The sequence below is a fragment of the Squalius cephalus genome (assembly GCF_949319135.1).
Source record: "Squalius cephalus genome assembly, chromosome: 24".
Taxonomy (NCBI): Eukaryota; Metazoa; Chordata; class Actinopteri; order Cypriniformes; family Leuciscidae; genus Squalius; species Squalius cephalus.
Window position 1 is genome coordinate 13,793,107 of NC_137145.1, and position 18,966 is coordinate 13,812,072.

The 18,966-nt window shown below is 40.1% G+C and overlaps 1 protein-coding gene across 2 annotated transcripts in view; it reads left to right on the forward strand.

Moving 5' to 3' along the window:
• The first annotated feature begins 1,384 nt into the window (after positions 1–1,384).
• The window catches only part of ints2 (integrator complex subunit 2), a 28,467-nt gene continuing 10,885 nt past the window's right edge, over positions 1,385–18,966 (forward strand). Inside the window, exons 1-12 of one of the 2 annotated variants that reach the window (XM_079861967.1) lie at positions 1,385–1,773; positions 2,384–2,680; positions 2,841–2,979; positions 3,705–3,807; positions 4,045–4,158; positions 13,584–13,714; positions 13,809–13,979; positions 14,070–14,290; positions 15,106–15,231; positions 16,202–16,273; positions 17,123–17,237; positions 18,560–18,628. In XM_079861967.1, coding sequence (XP_079718093.1) covers positions 2,388–2,680; positions 2,841–2,979; positions 3,705–3,807; positions 4,045–4,158; positions 13,584–13,714; positions 13,809–13,979; positions 14,070–14,290; positions 15,106–15,231; positions 16,202–16,273; positions 17,123–17,237; positions 18,560–18,628 — 1,554 coding nt within the window. In that variant the 5' untranslated portion in view covers positions 1,385–1,773; positions 2,384–2,387. The remainder of the gene's footprint in view (positions 1,774–2,383; positions 2,681–2,840; positions 2,980–3,704; positions 3,808–4,044; positions 4,159–13,583; positions 13,715–13,808; positions 13,980–14,069; positions 14,291–15,105; positions 15,232–16,201; positions 16,274–17,122; positions 17,238–18,559; positions 18,629–18,966) is intronic. The other variant, XM_079861968.1, reaches the window with a different exon arrangement.

Consider the following 18,966-nt stretch of genomic DNA (forward strand, 5'->3'; position numbering starts at 1 on the left):
TATTTTATACCACACATTTAGACACAAAAACGAAAAACTGCAATATATAAATAATTATATATGAATGCCGCACCGGACTTGGGTGGCACTGCTTCTGTTTTAGGAATAAAAAGTCAACTTCATGTTTTTTCCTGTGCTTGTGTTTTTTGGGGGGAGGGACTGTGATGTAAAATCTGATTGTAGTGACAGAGACTTGGCTTTGATGAAGATAACAAAGACCTATAATAAGCTTCTAGCCCCCCCTTAAGAAGTTCATTCATTTAATGTCACCTTGCCCTCCCTGATTGGCTCTCTCCATTTCTGAGTGAAAATTTACACTTTTAGACCAAAATCACTTTTCTTTGAGTGTGACAAAGAAATGTGTGGTGTAAATGGACTTTACAATCTGATCTGGGTACTTGTTGAAAATGCAGTGTTTGTGCACAGAGAAAGATCTATTTCCTGTATCTTACTCTGTTCAGAATAAACTGTATGCTGATATTCAAAGACCCTGGGATTTCTCTTACCTCCCACACCAGTTCTACATGCTTTCCAAATGCAAGTGTGTGATGAACAGCATGTGAAGAGCTATAGGGTCAAGCACCTGAAGTTTAGAGCACACCGACATTTAGTTTACACTCCATGTGATGTTTTCAGTTTACTCTAATGAAAATCAACTTAGTGTGACTATAAACAGAACTATAGTATGTGAGAAGCATACTAATTGGCTATTTGCAAACTACCACCTCAAATGTGTTTTAAGGTACCTTTTCATGACAAATCCCATATTTCGATTTATGCCTAAAGGAAAATATAATTACATTGATCTAACCATTCTTTTGTAGGTTACGCCTGTTTACTATGGTATTTACATATTTAAATTAGTTACTATGACAGCTGAAGTAAATCTGAACACAAATACTACATTTACTGAGCTAAAACTATTGTTAAATTTTAATAGATATAATAAAAGGTTAATATATATATATATATATATATATATATATATATATATATATATAATAAAAGGTTAATATATATATATATATATATATATATATATATATATATATATATATATATATATATAATAAGTATTAATATTACTTCTTAAATCTGGAATACAATAGAAAACATTTGAATGGGAAATATAGTAACCGAAGAAATTGACCTTGCTGCTTACAGCTACAATATAATGGTTAAACAAGTCTGCGCTGTCCTCTCATGGTTGTGTCTCAAACCCTTTTGGGTTATTTGCATAGACAGCATTTTTGGGCATCACAGGCATGTTCGGTTATTTTTTTCCTTAATGTACCATATCTCTTGCACTGTTACCATATTTTAACTATGAACACGCCTATGATGTCCAAACAATGGTGTCTGGGTAGGCGGCTCACTAGGCTTTGAGACGCAGTCTGAGTTCAGTTCAGCATGCACACAGCAGGGAAGATGAGCGCTTGTGCTAAAATCATTCACCATTCTACCTTTTAGCTTGCTGTCTGGAAACAGTCTGATGGACACATATCGTTTTAATACAGAATAAGTGAATTATATGAAGCATATACATATTAATCTTGTAATTATAGTGCTTCAATTAGTTAAATCTTGATGAATGGATCTCTTGTTAAGCGGGATAGCTCTAGCAGCTAGCCTGTTAGCTTACCGGTGAATTCTGCGACGTTGACCGACGACGCTCAACTTCCCGTTGGCGTGAGAATCACGACGAACCGCGGTCACACGGGCCACACTGGGGCTTGTGTTTCCATTGTAGCCATCGGCTGTGGTAAACTCCAGGTAAGACGGTCCCACTGCTGTCACACGGTCCTTTGTAATGCAAAATATACTTGTATTGGATTCTGTTAAATTAACGTTTGAGCCGAAGAGTTTGATACATTAAGCATAAGTTTGTACTTGCTGTTTATCTGAGGGCACCGTCTCTACACAGTGAGCATTTAAAGTGTTTTAAATATAAATTTAAACATTTTTAGACCAACACATGTTAGAACTGAAATATAAATTATTATAAATACACCTAAACGCCAAGTAAACTCACTCTTATACAATGTTACTGTTATTTATGTAGCCTACTATAGTATTTAAAGACGACCACTAACGTTACATACTTCAAGGAATGTCATGGTATTTCCATGGTACATGTCCAGAATGTTGTAAGTGCAAGAACATGGTAATAATACAGTACTTTTGCCAGTGTGGGTTTGTTCTGTAATTATTATTATTATTATTACTATTTTACACTTGATTAAAAAAAATCCCATTGTCATTTATTATTATGATCTTGCAGTAATAGCAATACTGATTAACTAATGTTGTGGGGTTACTGCAAACTTGTTTTTTATTTTTCATTTATTTAAACATTTACTTTATATATCTTTTTTCTTCACAGCAGAATGTCAGACAGTGCCAGTCTTCAGTTTGTGAGCCCATATGCATTCGAGGCAATGCAGAAGGTAGATGTGGCCAGACTAGCAGCTTTAAGTGACCCAGAGCTGCGGCTCTTGCTGCCCTGTCTGGTGAGGATGGCTCTCTGCGCCCCTGCGGATCAGAGCAATGCCTGGGCACAGGACAAGAAGCTCATCTTGCGACTGCTGTCAGGGGTGGAGGCGGTGAACTCCATCGTCGCGCTGCTGTCTGTGGATTTTCATGCTCTGGAGCAGGACGCTAGAAAAGAGCAGCAGCTTAGGTGGGTTCAGATGAAATTTATCCCAGGTGGCCATTCAGTATCATTGGCATAATATATCTGATAAGTCAGTCTCGCTCAGAAGTGAAACTGAGAGGGATGTTATGGACAGAATTCTGCTTAGATATCTGATGATATATATGACCACATTTTCTCCTTACAGGCATAAGGCTGGAGGCTCTAATGGTGAGAGCATCCTGGTTTCTCAGCTGCAGCACGGTTTGACTCTGGAGTTTGAGCACAGTGATCCTCTCAGGAGACTCAGACTGGCTCTCAGTGAGCTGTTGGCAATTATGAACAAGGTTTAGTGTCCTTTTATTTACTCATGAATAATGATCTGTCCTTCACATTCTTATGCAATTCAAAGATGAATTGTGTTTTTTTTTTTCCAATGTTAAAATTCTTCATCTTAGACATTGTAAGCCATTGAGACTGGACTTGAGGTTTGGTGTCAATAGTTGTGCAGAATTAAAGTAAGGCATTTATAATAGTACAAAATATTTATATTTAAAATAAAAGCTGTTCTTTTGGACTTTCTATTCATCCAAAAAATACTAAAGAAAACCTGCACAGTTTCCACAAAAAATATTAAGCAGCACAACTGTTTTCAACATTGATAATAAGAAGAAATCAGCATATTAAAATGATCTCTGAATGATCATGCGACTGAAAATGATGCTGAAAATTCAGCTTTGTCATCACAGGAATAAATTACATTTTAAAATATGTTAAAACAGAAAACTGTTATTTCAAATTATTTCACAATGTTACTCTTTTGACTGTATTTTTGTTCAAATAAATGTAACCTTGGTGAACGTAAAAGGCTGGTTAAAACATTAAGAATACAGACACCAAATAATATATGTAATATGATTATTTAGTTCACAACGCTGCAAAACAAAACAAAAAAACATTTATAAACGGCTAAATAAAAAAAACTGTTTTCCTCAGTATTTCATAAATATGCCATGCATCTTTCAATCACACATCAAAATAGTGTTACAAAATATTTTCCTCTCTTCAAAAGGTGACTGACTCTAATGGAGAGTTTTTCCTCAAGTCCTCTGAGTTGTTTGAGAGTCCCGTGTACCTAGAGGAAGTGGCCGATGTTCTCTGCATCCTACAAGCAGGTGAAGAGTGTAACATTTTTAGTGTGAAGACTAAAAGCTTTTAGTTGTCAAGACAGATTTAACAAGTTTCGACAATCATCTCTAGATCAGTAAATAAGACCTAGCTAAAATTATACTTCAGCTGTGACTGCAATCTGATGTTTTGTCCTTTATTTACCGTCTTTAAAGATAAAACTATAAATCTTTCTTAAACAAGGAAAATTACTTTTTGATTTTAAGTTTATATGCTCCCTACAGAGCTGCCTTCTTTGTTGCCCATCATTGAGGTGGCCGAAGCCCTGCTTCACGTGAGGAATGGGGAGTGGTTCTTGTGCCTGCTGGTGGCAAACGTCCCAGACAGCTTCAATGAAGGTATGTCCATCACCTGCTGAAATATTATGTTTGACTTTAAAACAATTTAGATATGTAACTTAATACATTAGCTTTCCTATCCTTCAAAGACAACATACAAAATCTATGTTTATTATAGGGGTGAAATGGTTGTCGGTAAAAAATGAACCGTACCGTTCTCCACCCACGGTTCAGCAAGCACTTGCACCGCTGTTCATCTTTAATCTGACGACGCATCTATAATATATTTTTTTGAAAATAACAATGTGTAAAGCAAAGATCGAGGTCGGCTAATGTATGTTTCTGTCGATGGATACGCTTCCCAGAACGAAGCGTTATGAAAAAAAAAAAAAACGTGGACAAAACAGTGACTCTTTGTAATCTGTGTCCAATGGGAGTGCTGTATGCTCTAATATGTGAACGTAAACAGTAGAGAAAGACAACGCATGTGTATTAGTATCGGTGTACTGGATCCGTGCATTAGTCTTAAAGTGACAGCAGCCTAATATTCTAATATAATATTCATTAATCAAACAATCAACAAAAGACAAGGAAATCACTCACTGCTCTTGACTGATTATCTTTTGTAACTTTAATAATAATTCATCTTTATTTCATTTATATAGTGAAGAGTATAATCAATGTTATTTTTTATTTTATCTTTACATGAAAACTACTGTTAGATACATAAATAACCTGAAAAGCACTGTTTATTTTATTTCTATCTTTGCTCTATTGTATTTATTTGTGCTGTTGCTTGTAGTTTGATTATTTGTTCTTATTTTCTTTATTTTTTATTTGATAGTAGTCCTTTTTTTACCTGAACATAGCACATACCGAACCGTGCCGAAACTGTGACCGTAAAACAGTGATAAAAACTGAACGTGAATAATTTGAACTGTTCCACCCCTAGTTTATTAGATGTATTTAATTTAAACAGTGATGCACCGATCATGATTTTTCATGACCGATTCCATTTTTTTTTCCAAGCGAATTGGCCGATTCAGATTCGTTTGCCGATTTTTATTTTTTTAATAATTTTTATTTCTTTGTTTAATCAAATTTATTTGTTGTTTATTTGTACTCTTTAATAGAGCAAACTGGCCTTAAGCAAAAAAATATCTGTAGCCATTTGAAATTAGAGGCATCCACTGCATTTTAATCATGATCCAAACAAAGATGTAGCATGAACAGTTGTTTTGAATTAGATTGCATCATTTAAAGCGAAAACACAATGGTCTGACTTCAAATTTCTGAAATTATGGCACATTAGACTCCTGCTCAAAACAAAAACAGCAGACGGATTGAATGAAAATTCACTCCCTGACTGTAGTTTCTTTCGGTACCACTATACATATCAGCACTGTGCTTATAAATACTACTTTATACGGAGGTAATAGGAAAAGAAAATGCCATCAAAACTTTTCTGAAGACAGTTCCCCTCAGAGATACATTCATATAAACCCCTCACCCCCAATTCAATATTTCTATTTTTCTTATTATTAGCATCGCAAACTTGTTGTGCCTGGTACAATATTTGCTCTGCTGACGCATCTGTGTTTTCTTCTTTGCCTCCGTCTTTGGCGTGTCCTGTCTTTGGCCTGTTTTAATGTTCTGTTTACAGACTTCCATGCAAATTACATTTTGGGAAATGATTGCAATGCAGTTCTGTTTCATTCCTACTGACCGCCAGAGGCAGTGCAAAGCACTAGTGGATAATCGCTGCGCCAGCTAGATAGATCGAGAAGAATATAACAACAAAGTCACGTCATGACGCAGACCGAGACGCGAGGATATAACCCACAGCGACTCGGTGCCCAGCCTCTTTCGCTTTCTCGCTTTTGATAGGTCGTTTGTTTTCACGCTGTCCCGTGCAGCTTACCTGAGTTGCGAGGATTCGCCCTCCCAAGCTGTGACAGCGCGTTCTACACTATCATCAGGACGGATATCTTGGATTATTTTTCTTAATTAGGTGAGTGCATACGATTATTTGTGGTTGCGTCGGCGAAACTCTGTGCTTCACGGTACTATCCGGTGGCTGGTTTCGACCGCGCTTAGGTTGCGTTCACCGCAAACCTAACATTATATGTGTTTGATATAAATATATATTTATATTATCATCGCATAAATTACTCGCCGTAGTGCTAGTCATTGAATGCCTCGCGGTTCTATCCGAAGGCAGATTTGACTTTTACGTTTCTTGTGAGAGCGTTTCATGTTATAGAATTTTCGGTTCTATCCGAAGATTTTTTCGAACTGCTCAGTGGGTGCTATTACAGTTTTAAGTGCCTACGGTGCTAACCGAGGACGTGTTATTGACGGAGTCATGGATCATAGCTCTCTCATCTCCGTTTCAAGTTGCAAATTGTGTCCGAATACGCTTCTTCCCGACGACGGACACGATCGATGCCCATCATGTTTAGGCGCTCAACATCTGAAGGAGGCCCTGACTGATCCGTGTTTGCATTGTAGTATGCTACCGATGTCAGAGAGACAGCTTCGCCTTGCTGAGTTAGACATTAACTCGCCTGTTACCCTCGCACAACAGCCGCGACGCGCTCAAAAGCGTCGCGCATCAGCAGCTGCTGGCGCTCCGCCTAGCAAGAAGAAATCTGTACCACACAAAGACAGTTCAGAACACTTGTTATCGAAGACTGTAGCTTCTCTCTCTTCAGAAATGATTGAGATGAAACGTCTTCTTCAGTCTCTACAACCCCCAGTGTCGGCCCCACATACTGAAAACACACCAGTGGATGAGAGTGATTTCCAACCCCCACATGATATAGATTTTGACGCTCTCTCCATGAGCGCGTCTAATTCTCATTTTCTCGATGAAGAATCGGTGGAACCTGCCATACAACCCACCCTCCCAAACGATGTTTTTTCTAACCTATATGCTACAGGTGGTTCAAGCGGTGGGTCTGTACATTCATCAGGTGCAGGCCCATCTGCTCCAGACGATGTGTTATCGGTTCTGCAGATGGCGGTGGCTCGTTTGGGTCTTGACAAATCACCTGTCCAACCCATTCAAACCAATGTGTTCTTCAGACAAGCTGCTGATAGTAATGTGTTCGCAATGCCACCGTGTAAGGATTTTGTGACAGAATTCTCCAGTGCACTTACCAGTCCCAATGTGCCTAGGAGGAGGTCAAAGACAGCCCGCACTCTTGCAGCAATGGCTGAGGCTGACTCCATTGGGGTAGGACGGGCGCCTGAAATTGAACAGCCGGTTGCAGCTTTGGTGGTATCACCAGATGAGGCTCTAAGAGGCAATGTACGCTGCCCGAGTGCGCAATGTGGACGTACTGACACTTTCTTGAAGAAAGCATATGAGTCGGTAGCCTATATAACTCGAGCTGAGAATACTATCTGCCAGCTGCTTCTTGCCTGCAATAACACATTAGAGTCAGCGAGCGTTGACGCTTCTGCATCTCAGTTCTTACAGACTGCTCTGTTGACTATGGGTCATGTGACTCGGGAACTTGGGACACTTTCAGCGACCCTTCTAACAGCTCGGCGTCAGGTATGGCTTGCTCAGGCAAGGTTACCTGAAGATTGTAAGAAGACACTGAGAGAACTGCCAATTGTACCAGGACATCTTTTTGGCCCCAATGTTTCTGAGGTATTGGAAAAGAGAATGAAGTTGTCAGAAGCCACACGACAACTGACTCAGGTTCCACGAACACCACCTTTTAGAATGCCTCTGACTCCGGCTCACCCACGCTATCCGAGCTCGGAGCATCGAGTGCGACAGCAGAACGTTTCTCAGCTTCAGGCTCCACAGCGGCAGAGAGGGGCTGAGGAGGCCCAGGGACGCCGCCCTTTTTACCGTCACCAGCAGGGGAGACCACGTCAGCGCCCCCCCACAGGTCCTAAAGGCAGAGGCCAAAAACCCTGAAGTTATGGGGCCGGCGGTCGGTCGTTTCACTGTGCAGCATCTACATTACTGGGAAAATTCAGTGTCCGACCCCTGGGTTCTGGCGACTTTGAGCAGGGGATACACTCTGCAATTCCGACGCCGGCCTCCCAAGTTTTCAGGAATCTTTCCGACAGTTGTCAAAGACGTAACCAGTTCAATGGCCCTTTCCTTAGAAATTCATTCACTGTTACTGAAAAGAGCCATAGAAAAAGTTCTTCCCATCAATCAGAGGGACGGGTTTTACTCCACGTACTTCCTTGTTCCAAAGAAAGATGGCAGTTTTCGTCCAGTTCTGGACCTGAGGCGCCTAAACGTGTTCTTAAAGTCTCTTCCTTTCCGAATGTTACGCACAGTCGACGTTCTTCGATCTGTGACGAAAGGAGACTGGTTCGTGAGTGTGGACTTGAAGGACGCTTACTTCCATGTTCCCGTTGCTCCCCACCACAGGAAGTTTCTAAGATTCAGCTTTCAGAATCAAGCCTATCAGTTCAGAGTTCTACCATTCGGTCTATCTCTGGCTCCTCGTGTTTTCACAAGATGCATGAGTGCGGCCCTGACTCCACTTTGGTCCAAGGGCATGAGGATTCTGCCCTACTTAGACGATTGGCTGCTCTGTGCCCCAACAAGACGACATGCGTTACACAACACCAGGATTGTGTTGGAGCATATCCAGAAGTTGGGCCTTACTGTAAACGACACAAAGAGTCATCTGGTCCCAGAACAGACCATAACCTTCATAGGAATAACACTCAATTCAATCACAATGTCTGCCACATTGTCTCACGCACGAACAGACAATATTTGTCAGCTACTGACTCGTTTCGGTCAGGGGACAAAACTTCCTTATGGGGTCCTTCTGCAACTAATGGGGATGTTAGCTGCCGCAACATCCGTGATCCCCTTGGGCTTGCTTCACCTCAGGCCTCTTCAGAGGTGGAGCAACAGCTTAGGGCTAGATTCAGCGAGACATCGCCATTGCATGATTGTCGTTTCGCCTGCCTGTGTCCGTGCATTGAAACCCTGGAAAAAGGTAACATTTCTGAAAGCCGGTGTGCCTCTAGGGGTGGTGTCCTCCCGTCGGGAAGTGATCACGACCGATGCTTCACTAACAGGATGGGGGGCAACGTGGAACCAGAGGGGAATTGGTGGTCACTGGTCACCCAGGGAGGCCTTAGAACACATCAACGTCCTGGAGTTGAAGGCAGTGTACTTAGCTCTACAACACTTCTTACCAAACCTGATGGGTCGTCATGTGCTTGTCCGGTCCGACAACACGTCGACGGTCTTTCATTTGAATCATCAGGGCGGCACCAGGTCTCTTGCATCTTTACTGCTAACTCGCAAGATCCTCACATGGTCTCAGGGCCGGCTGGCCTCAATAAGGGCAGTTCATCTCCCGGGATTGGACAATCAAGTGGCGGATGCTCTGTCCAGGGATCTGCTGCTCCCGGGGGAATGGAGACTTCACCCGGATGTAGTACAGATGATTTGGCAACGGTTTGGCAAGGCAGAGGTCGACCTGTTTGCATCGGAAATGACCACTCATTGCCGCTGGTGGTTCGCGAGAGCCGAAACGTCCAGCCCATTGGGACAGGATGCATTAGCCCACGAGTGGCCGAGTTGCCTGTTGTATGCGTTCCCTCCATTTCCACTTCTGTGGGAAACATTACATCGTGTATTCCTATACAAGCACAGGGTGCTTTTAGTGGCACCTCGATGGCCATCCAGGCCATGGTTTCCTCTCCTTCTGAGTCTGTTACAAGGCGAACCATGGCAGCTTCCCACCAGACGGGACCTTCTTTCTCAGATGCACGGCCGTGTTTGGCACCCAGATCCAACTCGTCTTCAGCTCTGGGTTTGGCCCTTGGGTCCAGATCACAGTTAATGGATTGTGAACCGGCAGTAGTGAACACTATCGGCAAAGCTAGGGCTCCTTCGACACGACAGCTTTATGCTGCTCGTTGGAGGATATTTTCTTCTTGGTGCGGAGATCAAGGAATTGACCCAGTTCACTGTACTGTGCCGACAGTTTTGAGTTTCTTGCAGCATCTATTTGATGACAACAGGGCGGCCTCCACTTTAAAAGTTTATGTTGCTGCCATATCTGCTTATCATGACCCGGTTGCTGGTGCTTCCCTTGGGTCTCATAACCTTGTTTGTAGTTTTCTGAAGGGAGCGAGGCGTTTAAAGCCCGTTCGTTCTACTCCTTTTCCTGTGTGGGACTTACCGCTTGTTCTAGAGTCCCTTTGTACACCACCATTTGAGCCATTAGATGTTGCAGATATTAAGTGGTTGTCCTTAAAAGTGTCTTTTTTGTTGGCCGTTGCTTCCACTAGACGTGTTGGTGAACTTCATGCCTTGTCAGTGAGTGAGTTGTGTTTACGCTGGTTACCAGAGGATTCTGGGGTCATTCTTCGGCCTAATCCAGCCTTTCTCCCTAAGGTTTTGTTACCACAATTTGTGAATCAGTCTATTCATCTGGCTGCTTTTCAGCCGCCTTTCAATCACTCAGATACAGATGGGGGGAGGTCTCATCTTCTGTGTCCTGTACGAGCTTTAAAGTGCTATGTTAAGTCTACCGCTTCTTTCAGACAGACAGATCAGTTATTTGTTTGTTATGGTGAGGTACGCAAGGGTGCATCTTTGTCCAAACAGAGACTATCACGCTGGATTGTCGAGACGATAAAGTTGGCGTATAATAGATCTCATCAACCCTTACCAGTGGGTGTTACTTGTCACTCCACTAGGGCCGTGTCTTCGTCTTGGGCCACTTTACGGGGAGTTTCCTTGGCGGATGTCTGCGAAGCTGCTACCTGGTCTTCTCCATGTACCTTTGCGCGGTTCTACAAGGTTAACGTGGCTGCTTCCCATGATGTGAGCTCTGCAGTCCTTCTGGAGCAATCCTGATATTGGCAGGTGGGTGGCATTCCTCATGACTGTGTTGATATGCGTCATCCACTAGTGCTTTGCACTGCCTCTGGCGGTCAGTAGGAATGAAACAGAACGCTAGTTACGTATGTAACTGTGGTTCTGTGAATTCCGGATGACCGCCAGAGTCCCTCGTCACTCGGAATGCGCGAGAAAGCATTCTGAGGCTGGGCACCGAGTCGCTGTGGGTTATATCCTCGCGTCTCGGTCTGCGTCATGACGTGACTTTGTTGTTATATTCTTCTCGATCTATCTAGCTGGCGCAGCGATTATCCACTAGTGCTTTGCACTGCCTCTGGCGGTCATCCGGAATTCACAGAACCACAGTTACATACGTAACTAGCGTTTGTGTGCATGTCCAGAATAGAGATTGGCCAAAATAAAACCAAAAGTGTGTTTGGAGCAAAAAACGTCCGGTTCCGATTAATAGCTGGTCTACTGGTGCTTCTCTATAATTAAACGTTCCTGGCCTTACTGTGTAAAAATTAATCAGTCATCTTCATTCAGAAATACTCCACGTTATGAAAGGTTATTGAATAGAGTGGTGCAGGGATGACGTTAAAACCCCGCCCCCTGGTTCCCTCGAGATTTTCCTGTGTGGTGGGGTCTTCAATTTATGAGTAAAATAAAGCCTTTGGTAAACATTAGTTGATGATACTTTGACATTTTGTTCCACAAAATATATTGCACACACCCATACTGAAAACGCGCATAAGCAGTTATGTTCATTTCATTTTTGAAAAAGTGCATTTTGGGGTGTGAGTGTGTGCAGTTTACATTGTAGAACAAAACAGAGTCAGAGTATTGTGAACTTATGTTTACCACAGGCTTTATTTTACACATGAATTGAAAAACCCCATAGGAAAATCTCGAAGGAACCAACAGTGATTTAGTCTTCATGGTTCTGACGTCATCCCTGCATTACTCTATTGCGAATAGTCTTAAATCATGGAGTTGTATTCAAGTGTTTCTGGTTTTTGGAGCAGGTATATGTACGGTTTTCTTTTTAACATACCAAAATATAACAATATGTTTTATTTTTCTGCATTGACTATAAAACCACTCGTGACTCAGTTTTACTTTACATTTTATCTGCCTTATGTGGCTATTGCACGATCATCCGAGAGGTGCTAAATTTCCATTTTGATGAGTTTGGCTGCTGATTATGTGCAGTTTGGGCTTAGGTGTGTTTGTGCACCTCTTTATGTGTATGTGGGTTTTCCTCAGAGAAACTCGAAGTGGAAATAATAATATCTCTGAGTCTCTGGTATCCTTTCATCACTCCCAGGTCCTTGTTGAGTCAATAGCTTATTTGTGCGAGGCCTCATTCAGAGCCAGTTTGAAACATTTTATATTATGAATGGCCAATTCTCAAGGCTCATTACCTAGACAGGATCTTTCATTGGGAGAATATTCCGCTCAAGGCTGAATCATTAAGGGGAAGAGCTTGTCTATAGAGATACACTGTAATCAGATGCAGCATGAATTGTGACGGACTCGGCTACGTTCTCAATCAGAGTTTTTTTTCATAAGAGACTATTGAAACTAATATCATTCCGGCACTCAGTCATAAAAGGTTCTCTGTAATTCGAATCATTCTGCGCGGCGAACTGTCATCTGTGGTTAAAATCACAGAATAAAAGGGAAACAGATATTTTAATTCAAGGTGAGAGCTTAATACAAAGCCAAATAAAGAAGAGCTTATTTAAAGATATTTGTGGAAAATGTGTTAAAAATAATCTTGCCTGAGCCATAACATAGAAGTTAATACATATGGTTCTGTCAAGTTTAGCTGTTGTGCTCACATGAACATGCAGGATCGAATCTGGTCTACATAACATCCCAATATTGGAGGTCTAGAAGACTTGTAGAAAGCTATATGTTAGCATTCAGATTCTTACACACACACACACACACACACACACATATATATATATATATATAAAATCTATTAAAAAGATCTCTTGATATATTTGGCTGTATATTGACACAAAATGACATGAGGGAAGGATGAGTTAAATGTTTTTGAAAAAAAGCACCAAGGCTGCAATTGTTTGATCAAAAATACAGTATGACTAATATTGTGAAATATTTAATGTAACTGTTTTCTGTTTTAATATATTTTAAGGTCTAGTTTATTTCTATGTTGGCAAAACTGAATTTTCAGCAGCCATTACTCCAATCGTAGGTCACATGATCCCTCAGAAATCATTTTAATATGCTGATTTGCTGCTTAAGAAACATTTCTTTTTATTATCAATGTTGAAAGCAGTTGTGCTGCTTAATATTTTTGTACTTTGTACTTTTGTACTTAATACTTTTTTCAGGATTCTTTGAATAGAATGTTCAAAAGAACAGCATTTATTTTTAAATAGAAATCTTTTGTAACGTTATAAATGTCTTTACCGTCATATTTGATCAGTTTAATTTGTCCTTGCAAAAAAAAAAAGTAAAATCTACTGGCCCAAACCTTTGAACTATAATGTATGTAATTAAAATATAACAATATTAGTATCTTTTATGTGGTTTATAGGCTGTTAAAAATGTATAAAAGCAGCACATTTAATCAAAATTGCTTGTGTTTCTTTCATGCCTCTAGTGTGCAGGGGCTTGATAAAGAACGGAGAACGGCAGGATGAGGAAAGCGTGGGTGGCCGACGTAGGACAGAAGCTCTCCGGCAGCTGTGTCAGATGAATCCATCTCAGGCTCTGAACATCAGGGCCATGGTGGTGAGTTTCCAGCACTTGACCACCTGTCATGCTCTGTAATTGGCTGCAGATAAATAATAATAATGTTGATGTCAAAACCATGGTCTTTCCACAGGTGGAGGAGTGTCATCTTCCAGGTCTCGGTGTTGCTCTAACACTGGACTATAAGCCAGACACGGCAGATGAGGCGGTCAGTCCTCTGGTGTCTTATGTCAGTGGCCTACTTCTGGGCACCAATGGAAAAGTGCGTACCTGGTTCAGTATGTTCATTCGCAACGGTCAGCAGGTGAGGAACAACAGTTGCCCTAAAGCATTTGATGATTACCTGCTTTTTAAGCACATGAAATCAAGTATGTGTCTCACTGTCTCTCTTCAGAGGAAAAGAGAGAGCAGCTCAGTGCTGTGGCAGATGCGGAGGCAGCTGCTGTTGGAGCTGGTGGCCATATTACCCCGCTCTCGCAGCACCCATGTTCCTAATGACAGTGAAATGGACTCAGAGAGCAGCTCGGGGTACTCTGGCCTGCGGGAGGAGCATGTGGTTAAGGCTAGTGCGCTGCTGCGGCTCTATTGCGCACTTATGGGGATCGCTGGACTTAGGTATGCTACAGTTGACACAATCAGGTCTTTACAGTGGTGCAGTAGCTCTTAACCACAGGTAACTTAGGTACTTATGCTGCTAAACTTAAAGGGATAGTTCACTTTGAAATTAAATTTTGGTATGTTTTAGCTTACCTGAAGGGCATCCAAGATGTAGGTGTCTTTTTTTCCGCAGTAGTTTCAATTTTGATATTTTTAGGTCAAACCGTTCTTGTCTGACAGTCATATCATGCAGGTCTATGGTCACGGTCTCAAAGAACATGCACAGAGTCCAAATTAAAACAATTCCCCAACGTCACACAGCAGGAAGCGCCCGCGCCCTCAGATCACTTGGACGTGGGTGTGTTATAAGAGGTAAAAACGATATAAATACTGTTCGTTTTCTCACACAAACCGCTCGTTTCGTGTCTTAGGCCATCAATGTGTACTTACGATGGGGAATTGTTTAATTTGGACGATGGGGAATTGTTTTAATTTGGACTCTGTGCATGCTCTTTGAGACAGTGACCACAGACCTGCATTATAGGACTGACAGACAAGAACGGTTTGACCTAAAAATATCAAAATTGAAACTACTGCGGAAAAAAAGACACCTACATCTTGGATGCCCTTCAGGTAAGCTAAAACATACCAAAATTTAATTTCAAAGTGAACTATCCCTTTAATTTTCCACAAAAAGATATTCCTGGCTTCGTTCCATGACGAGGTTGCAAGTTATGGAAATGATTAACTTATCAGTTCGTGTTGACAGCGAATACCTCTTTGAAGTGTCGCAAAGTTTTAAAGATGGTTTCAAATGTGTTTTCTCTCCACAGGCCCACAGATGAAGAGGCGGAGCAACTGTTGCAGTTGATGACCAGCCGTCCACCAGCCACACCTGCAGGAGTGCGCTTTGTCTCCCTGTCCTTCTGCAAACTACTGGCGTTCCCCACCCTCGTCAGGTACATCCTTGCTCTACCCATTAAAATGAATCATAAATTATGATTTAATGATTAAAGGGTCATATCATAAATTAATAACATTTTTCTCCATGAGGTCCACTTGTATTATGCCAAAAATGATAAGTTTCACACAATTTTAATCTTTGATGTCAGAAATCCAAGGATTTTAGTATGAATCAGTTTAGCTGCTGATCATTTTTGAAACACTTCTGAAACACTGTTACAACTTTTCAAAAGTTTGGAGTCTGTAAAGATTTTTTTTAAATAGAAATTAATACTTTTATTTGCAAGGATGTAATAAATTGATCAAAAGTGACAGTAAATGCTTACATTGTTACAAAAGTTTGCTATTTTAAATAAGTGCTGTCTAAACTTTCCATTTATCAAAAAATGCTGAAAAATAATGCTTTACGAGTTCCATAAAATTGATGATAATAATAATAATAAATGTTTCCTGCTCACCAAATTAGAATGATTTCTGAAAGATCATGTGACACTGAAGACTGGAGTAATGATGCTGAAAATTTAGCTTTGACATCACAGGCAAATATGTTTTTTATTTAAAAAAACATATTTAATCAGAAAAAAGTTATTTTAAATTGTATAACATTTCACAATATTACTGTTTTTACTGTATTTTTTTTATCAAATAAATGTAGCCTTGGTGAGCATAAGAGACGTTTTTCAAAAACCTTAAAAAATCTTGCCAATCCCAAACTTTTGAATGGTAGTGTGTGTCAAAAGATCAAGGAAAACCCTTTAAATGTGTAACATTAGCAAGTACTTTAAGTGTTTTCAGTAAAACATCAAAGATGTAATGTTCTGTCACTCAGTTATGTTCAGTGTAAAGCTGTTTGTTTCTGTTCAGTTAAATTTATATCCAATAGTTCAATAAAGTTTAGTTTAATATACTCAGAATCCGGTGTTAACCCAGGTGCGTCATCACTGCTGTTGTGTCTTCTCTCTGCAGTACTCCAGAACAAGAGCAGCTGATGGTAATGTGGCTCAGCTGGATGATAAAAGAGGAGGAGTATTTCGAGAGGTATGACAGGCATAAAGGACAAGCCCTTCAAACCCATAATAATCAATAAATGCATTTTACAACATTCTAAGTATGCCAGTTATTCTATGATAAGCCAGAAGGAAATCTTCTGGAAAAATAATAAATTACAGGAAAAAGAATTTTTATGCAAGTATTTGAACAAGTATTTGGAACTAAGTTTTGATTTATTTTCTCATTCTTTGCGTCCTGCAATTATTAGTTCTCTGAGGTTTGCCTGATGCTTTCAGACCCACTTCTGTTCTAGACTTGGGCGGTAGAAGAGCATGTTTCATGTTTTTTTTATGTATAAAGTCCACTTTAAGAGAAAAAGAATAATCTTTGTGCGTACACAAACATTTGTGGTAAAATGTGCTCAAATGTGCTTTCTATCTATTAGACAATTTTACTCGTATAAAAGGAGGGGGGGAGAAGAGCATGAATGATAAAATGAAAACAGATGAGGTTATGCAGAGGTTAGGCAGTGACAGCCTTTTTCAATTTAATAACTAATAAGCAGCTGATGGGTTATAAGTCATCTCTCCTGCAGCTTGCGCTCCTCCTGACCCACTGTGATTGGGGCGCTTATCCATACTATAAATTTAGAGATAAATGTCCATGGGTGCGCGGCAGTGTGTGTTTGTGGTTAGTGTTATCATGGATGTTAAGCCCACTGTAACCCTGGGGGTTGGTATGTGTGTATTCATATCTTCTGTATAATAAGAGTGTTTAAATATCATGGAATCTTTTTAATCCATTTCCCCCTTTTTCCTCCTCCTCCTCCTCTTCTTCTCTTCCCCCTATTTTGCTTTTCCGTCTCCCTCTTCTCCTCCCTTCTCTTATTCTTTCCAGTGCCGCCGGTGTCTCTGCCTCTTTTGGAGAGATGCTATTACTGGTTGCCATGTATTTCCATAGCAACCAGCTCAGTGCCATCATCGAGCTGGTTTGCTCCACTCTTGGGATGAAGGTGAGTTTAAGTCATCAATAGAGCAGCCTATTAATCGAATAAGAACATCACTTCAGCTCTATTCTGGAGGGATTCATTTTCAAAATGACATTTGAGTTATAATTAAGACAGGACGCCTGTCATTTCACGTATTTTACTAAGTGTCTTTTTAACGCATGTGGATGTTATGGAAGTTCTTGTGATCACCAAGGCTGCATTTATTTAATTGAAAATACAGTAAAAACAGCAATATTGTGTTTTTAAATGTTACTTATTTCTGTGATGGCAACGCTGAATTTTCAGCATCATTACTCCAGTTATTAGTCTCTTGATCCTTCAGAAATTCTAATATGCTGATTTGCTGCTCAAGAAACATTTATTATCATCAATGTTGCAAACAGTTGTGCTGCTTAATATATTTTTGTGGAAACTTTTTTTTTTTTTTTTGGTATTCTTTGATGAAAAGAGTGGTCAAAAGAAAAGCATTTATTTGAAATAGAAATCTTTTGTAACAATTTACTGCATCCTTCCTGGATAAAAGTATTTCTTTAAAAAAAACAAAAAAACTTTTGCTGACCCTAAACTTTTGACCGTATATGATAAGGGAATTCCATGATGAATGTGCACTAAGTAATGCAATGACAATTTTCCTTTTGATTAAAGCAATGAATAGTTCACATACATTCCTTAATCACAGATGTTTCTATCCCTGTGGGTTTAATTTCACAGAGAACCTCAAAGATAGCCAATGAAACATTAGCTAATATGCGCTGTAATTTTTACCAGTGAAATCACAAAGTACATCTGTGAAACACATATTTCAAATAAGTTGGACAAAAGTTAGTTAGTTGGACAAAACCATTTAATACGAGTGCCTACTGCAGTAGGTCAGGTTTATCCATCAGTGGCACACTCTAGAGGTATTAGGTTTTTTTTAAATAAAAACAAGTCCAATTTAGAACATAACTACTTAGTGCGGTTTACTTTTGGGCTTAAATGCCAACATTGGTTAAAATCCAGAATTAGTCCTGTAGCTGTAAACATCCATTATACTTAGCTTGTACTGTAAAAGTCTCTGAAGGAAGTGAATTAATTGGTGAATTTATTGATTGTTAGTGTCTGAGAACAGGCACATTCCAGAGAAGGCTAAAGTGTATATGTAATTGCCTTTAACCGAGTCGTGCATTATTGATGAATCATGGAGGGTTTGTTTAGCCAGAATGAGTCACTTTCGGCATTAAAAACCTTCATATTTTGTTGAAATTCTTTTTGAAACTTGCAGTTCAAGTTTAATCGGGTTTGGAAAAATATTTTGTTGACTTAAACTCCTTATCCTTCCACAGATCGCCATCAAACCCAGCTCACTGAGCAAAATGAAGACCATTTTCACTCAGGAAATCTTCACAGAACAGGTACTTCTTTCCTTGTAGTGGATTGATGGTGTTTTAATGCAAAGCAGTCTCTTTTAATAAGAACAATGTTTTTGCAAAAGATAATGAATTGTGTATGTCTCTGAGTTTGCACAATCTATTTGACTTATTGCAAGAACTGTGTAGTCACCAGAGCAAACATCTTAATTACTAACAACTTGTTATATTATTACATGCACTGTTATAGATATCCTGTCCTAGCAGATAACTTGCTTGCCATCTGTCGAACACAGCGGAAACAAAGCACTTTTTGTCGTTATGGAGAAGGCATCTGCTGAATATCTGAAATGTAAATGTAGAAGCTGATATTAAGTGGATGT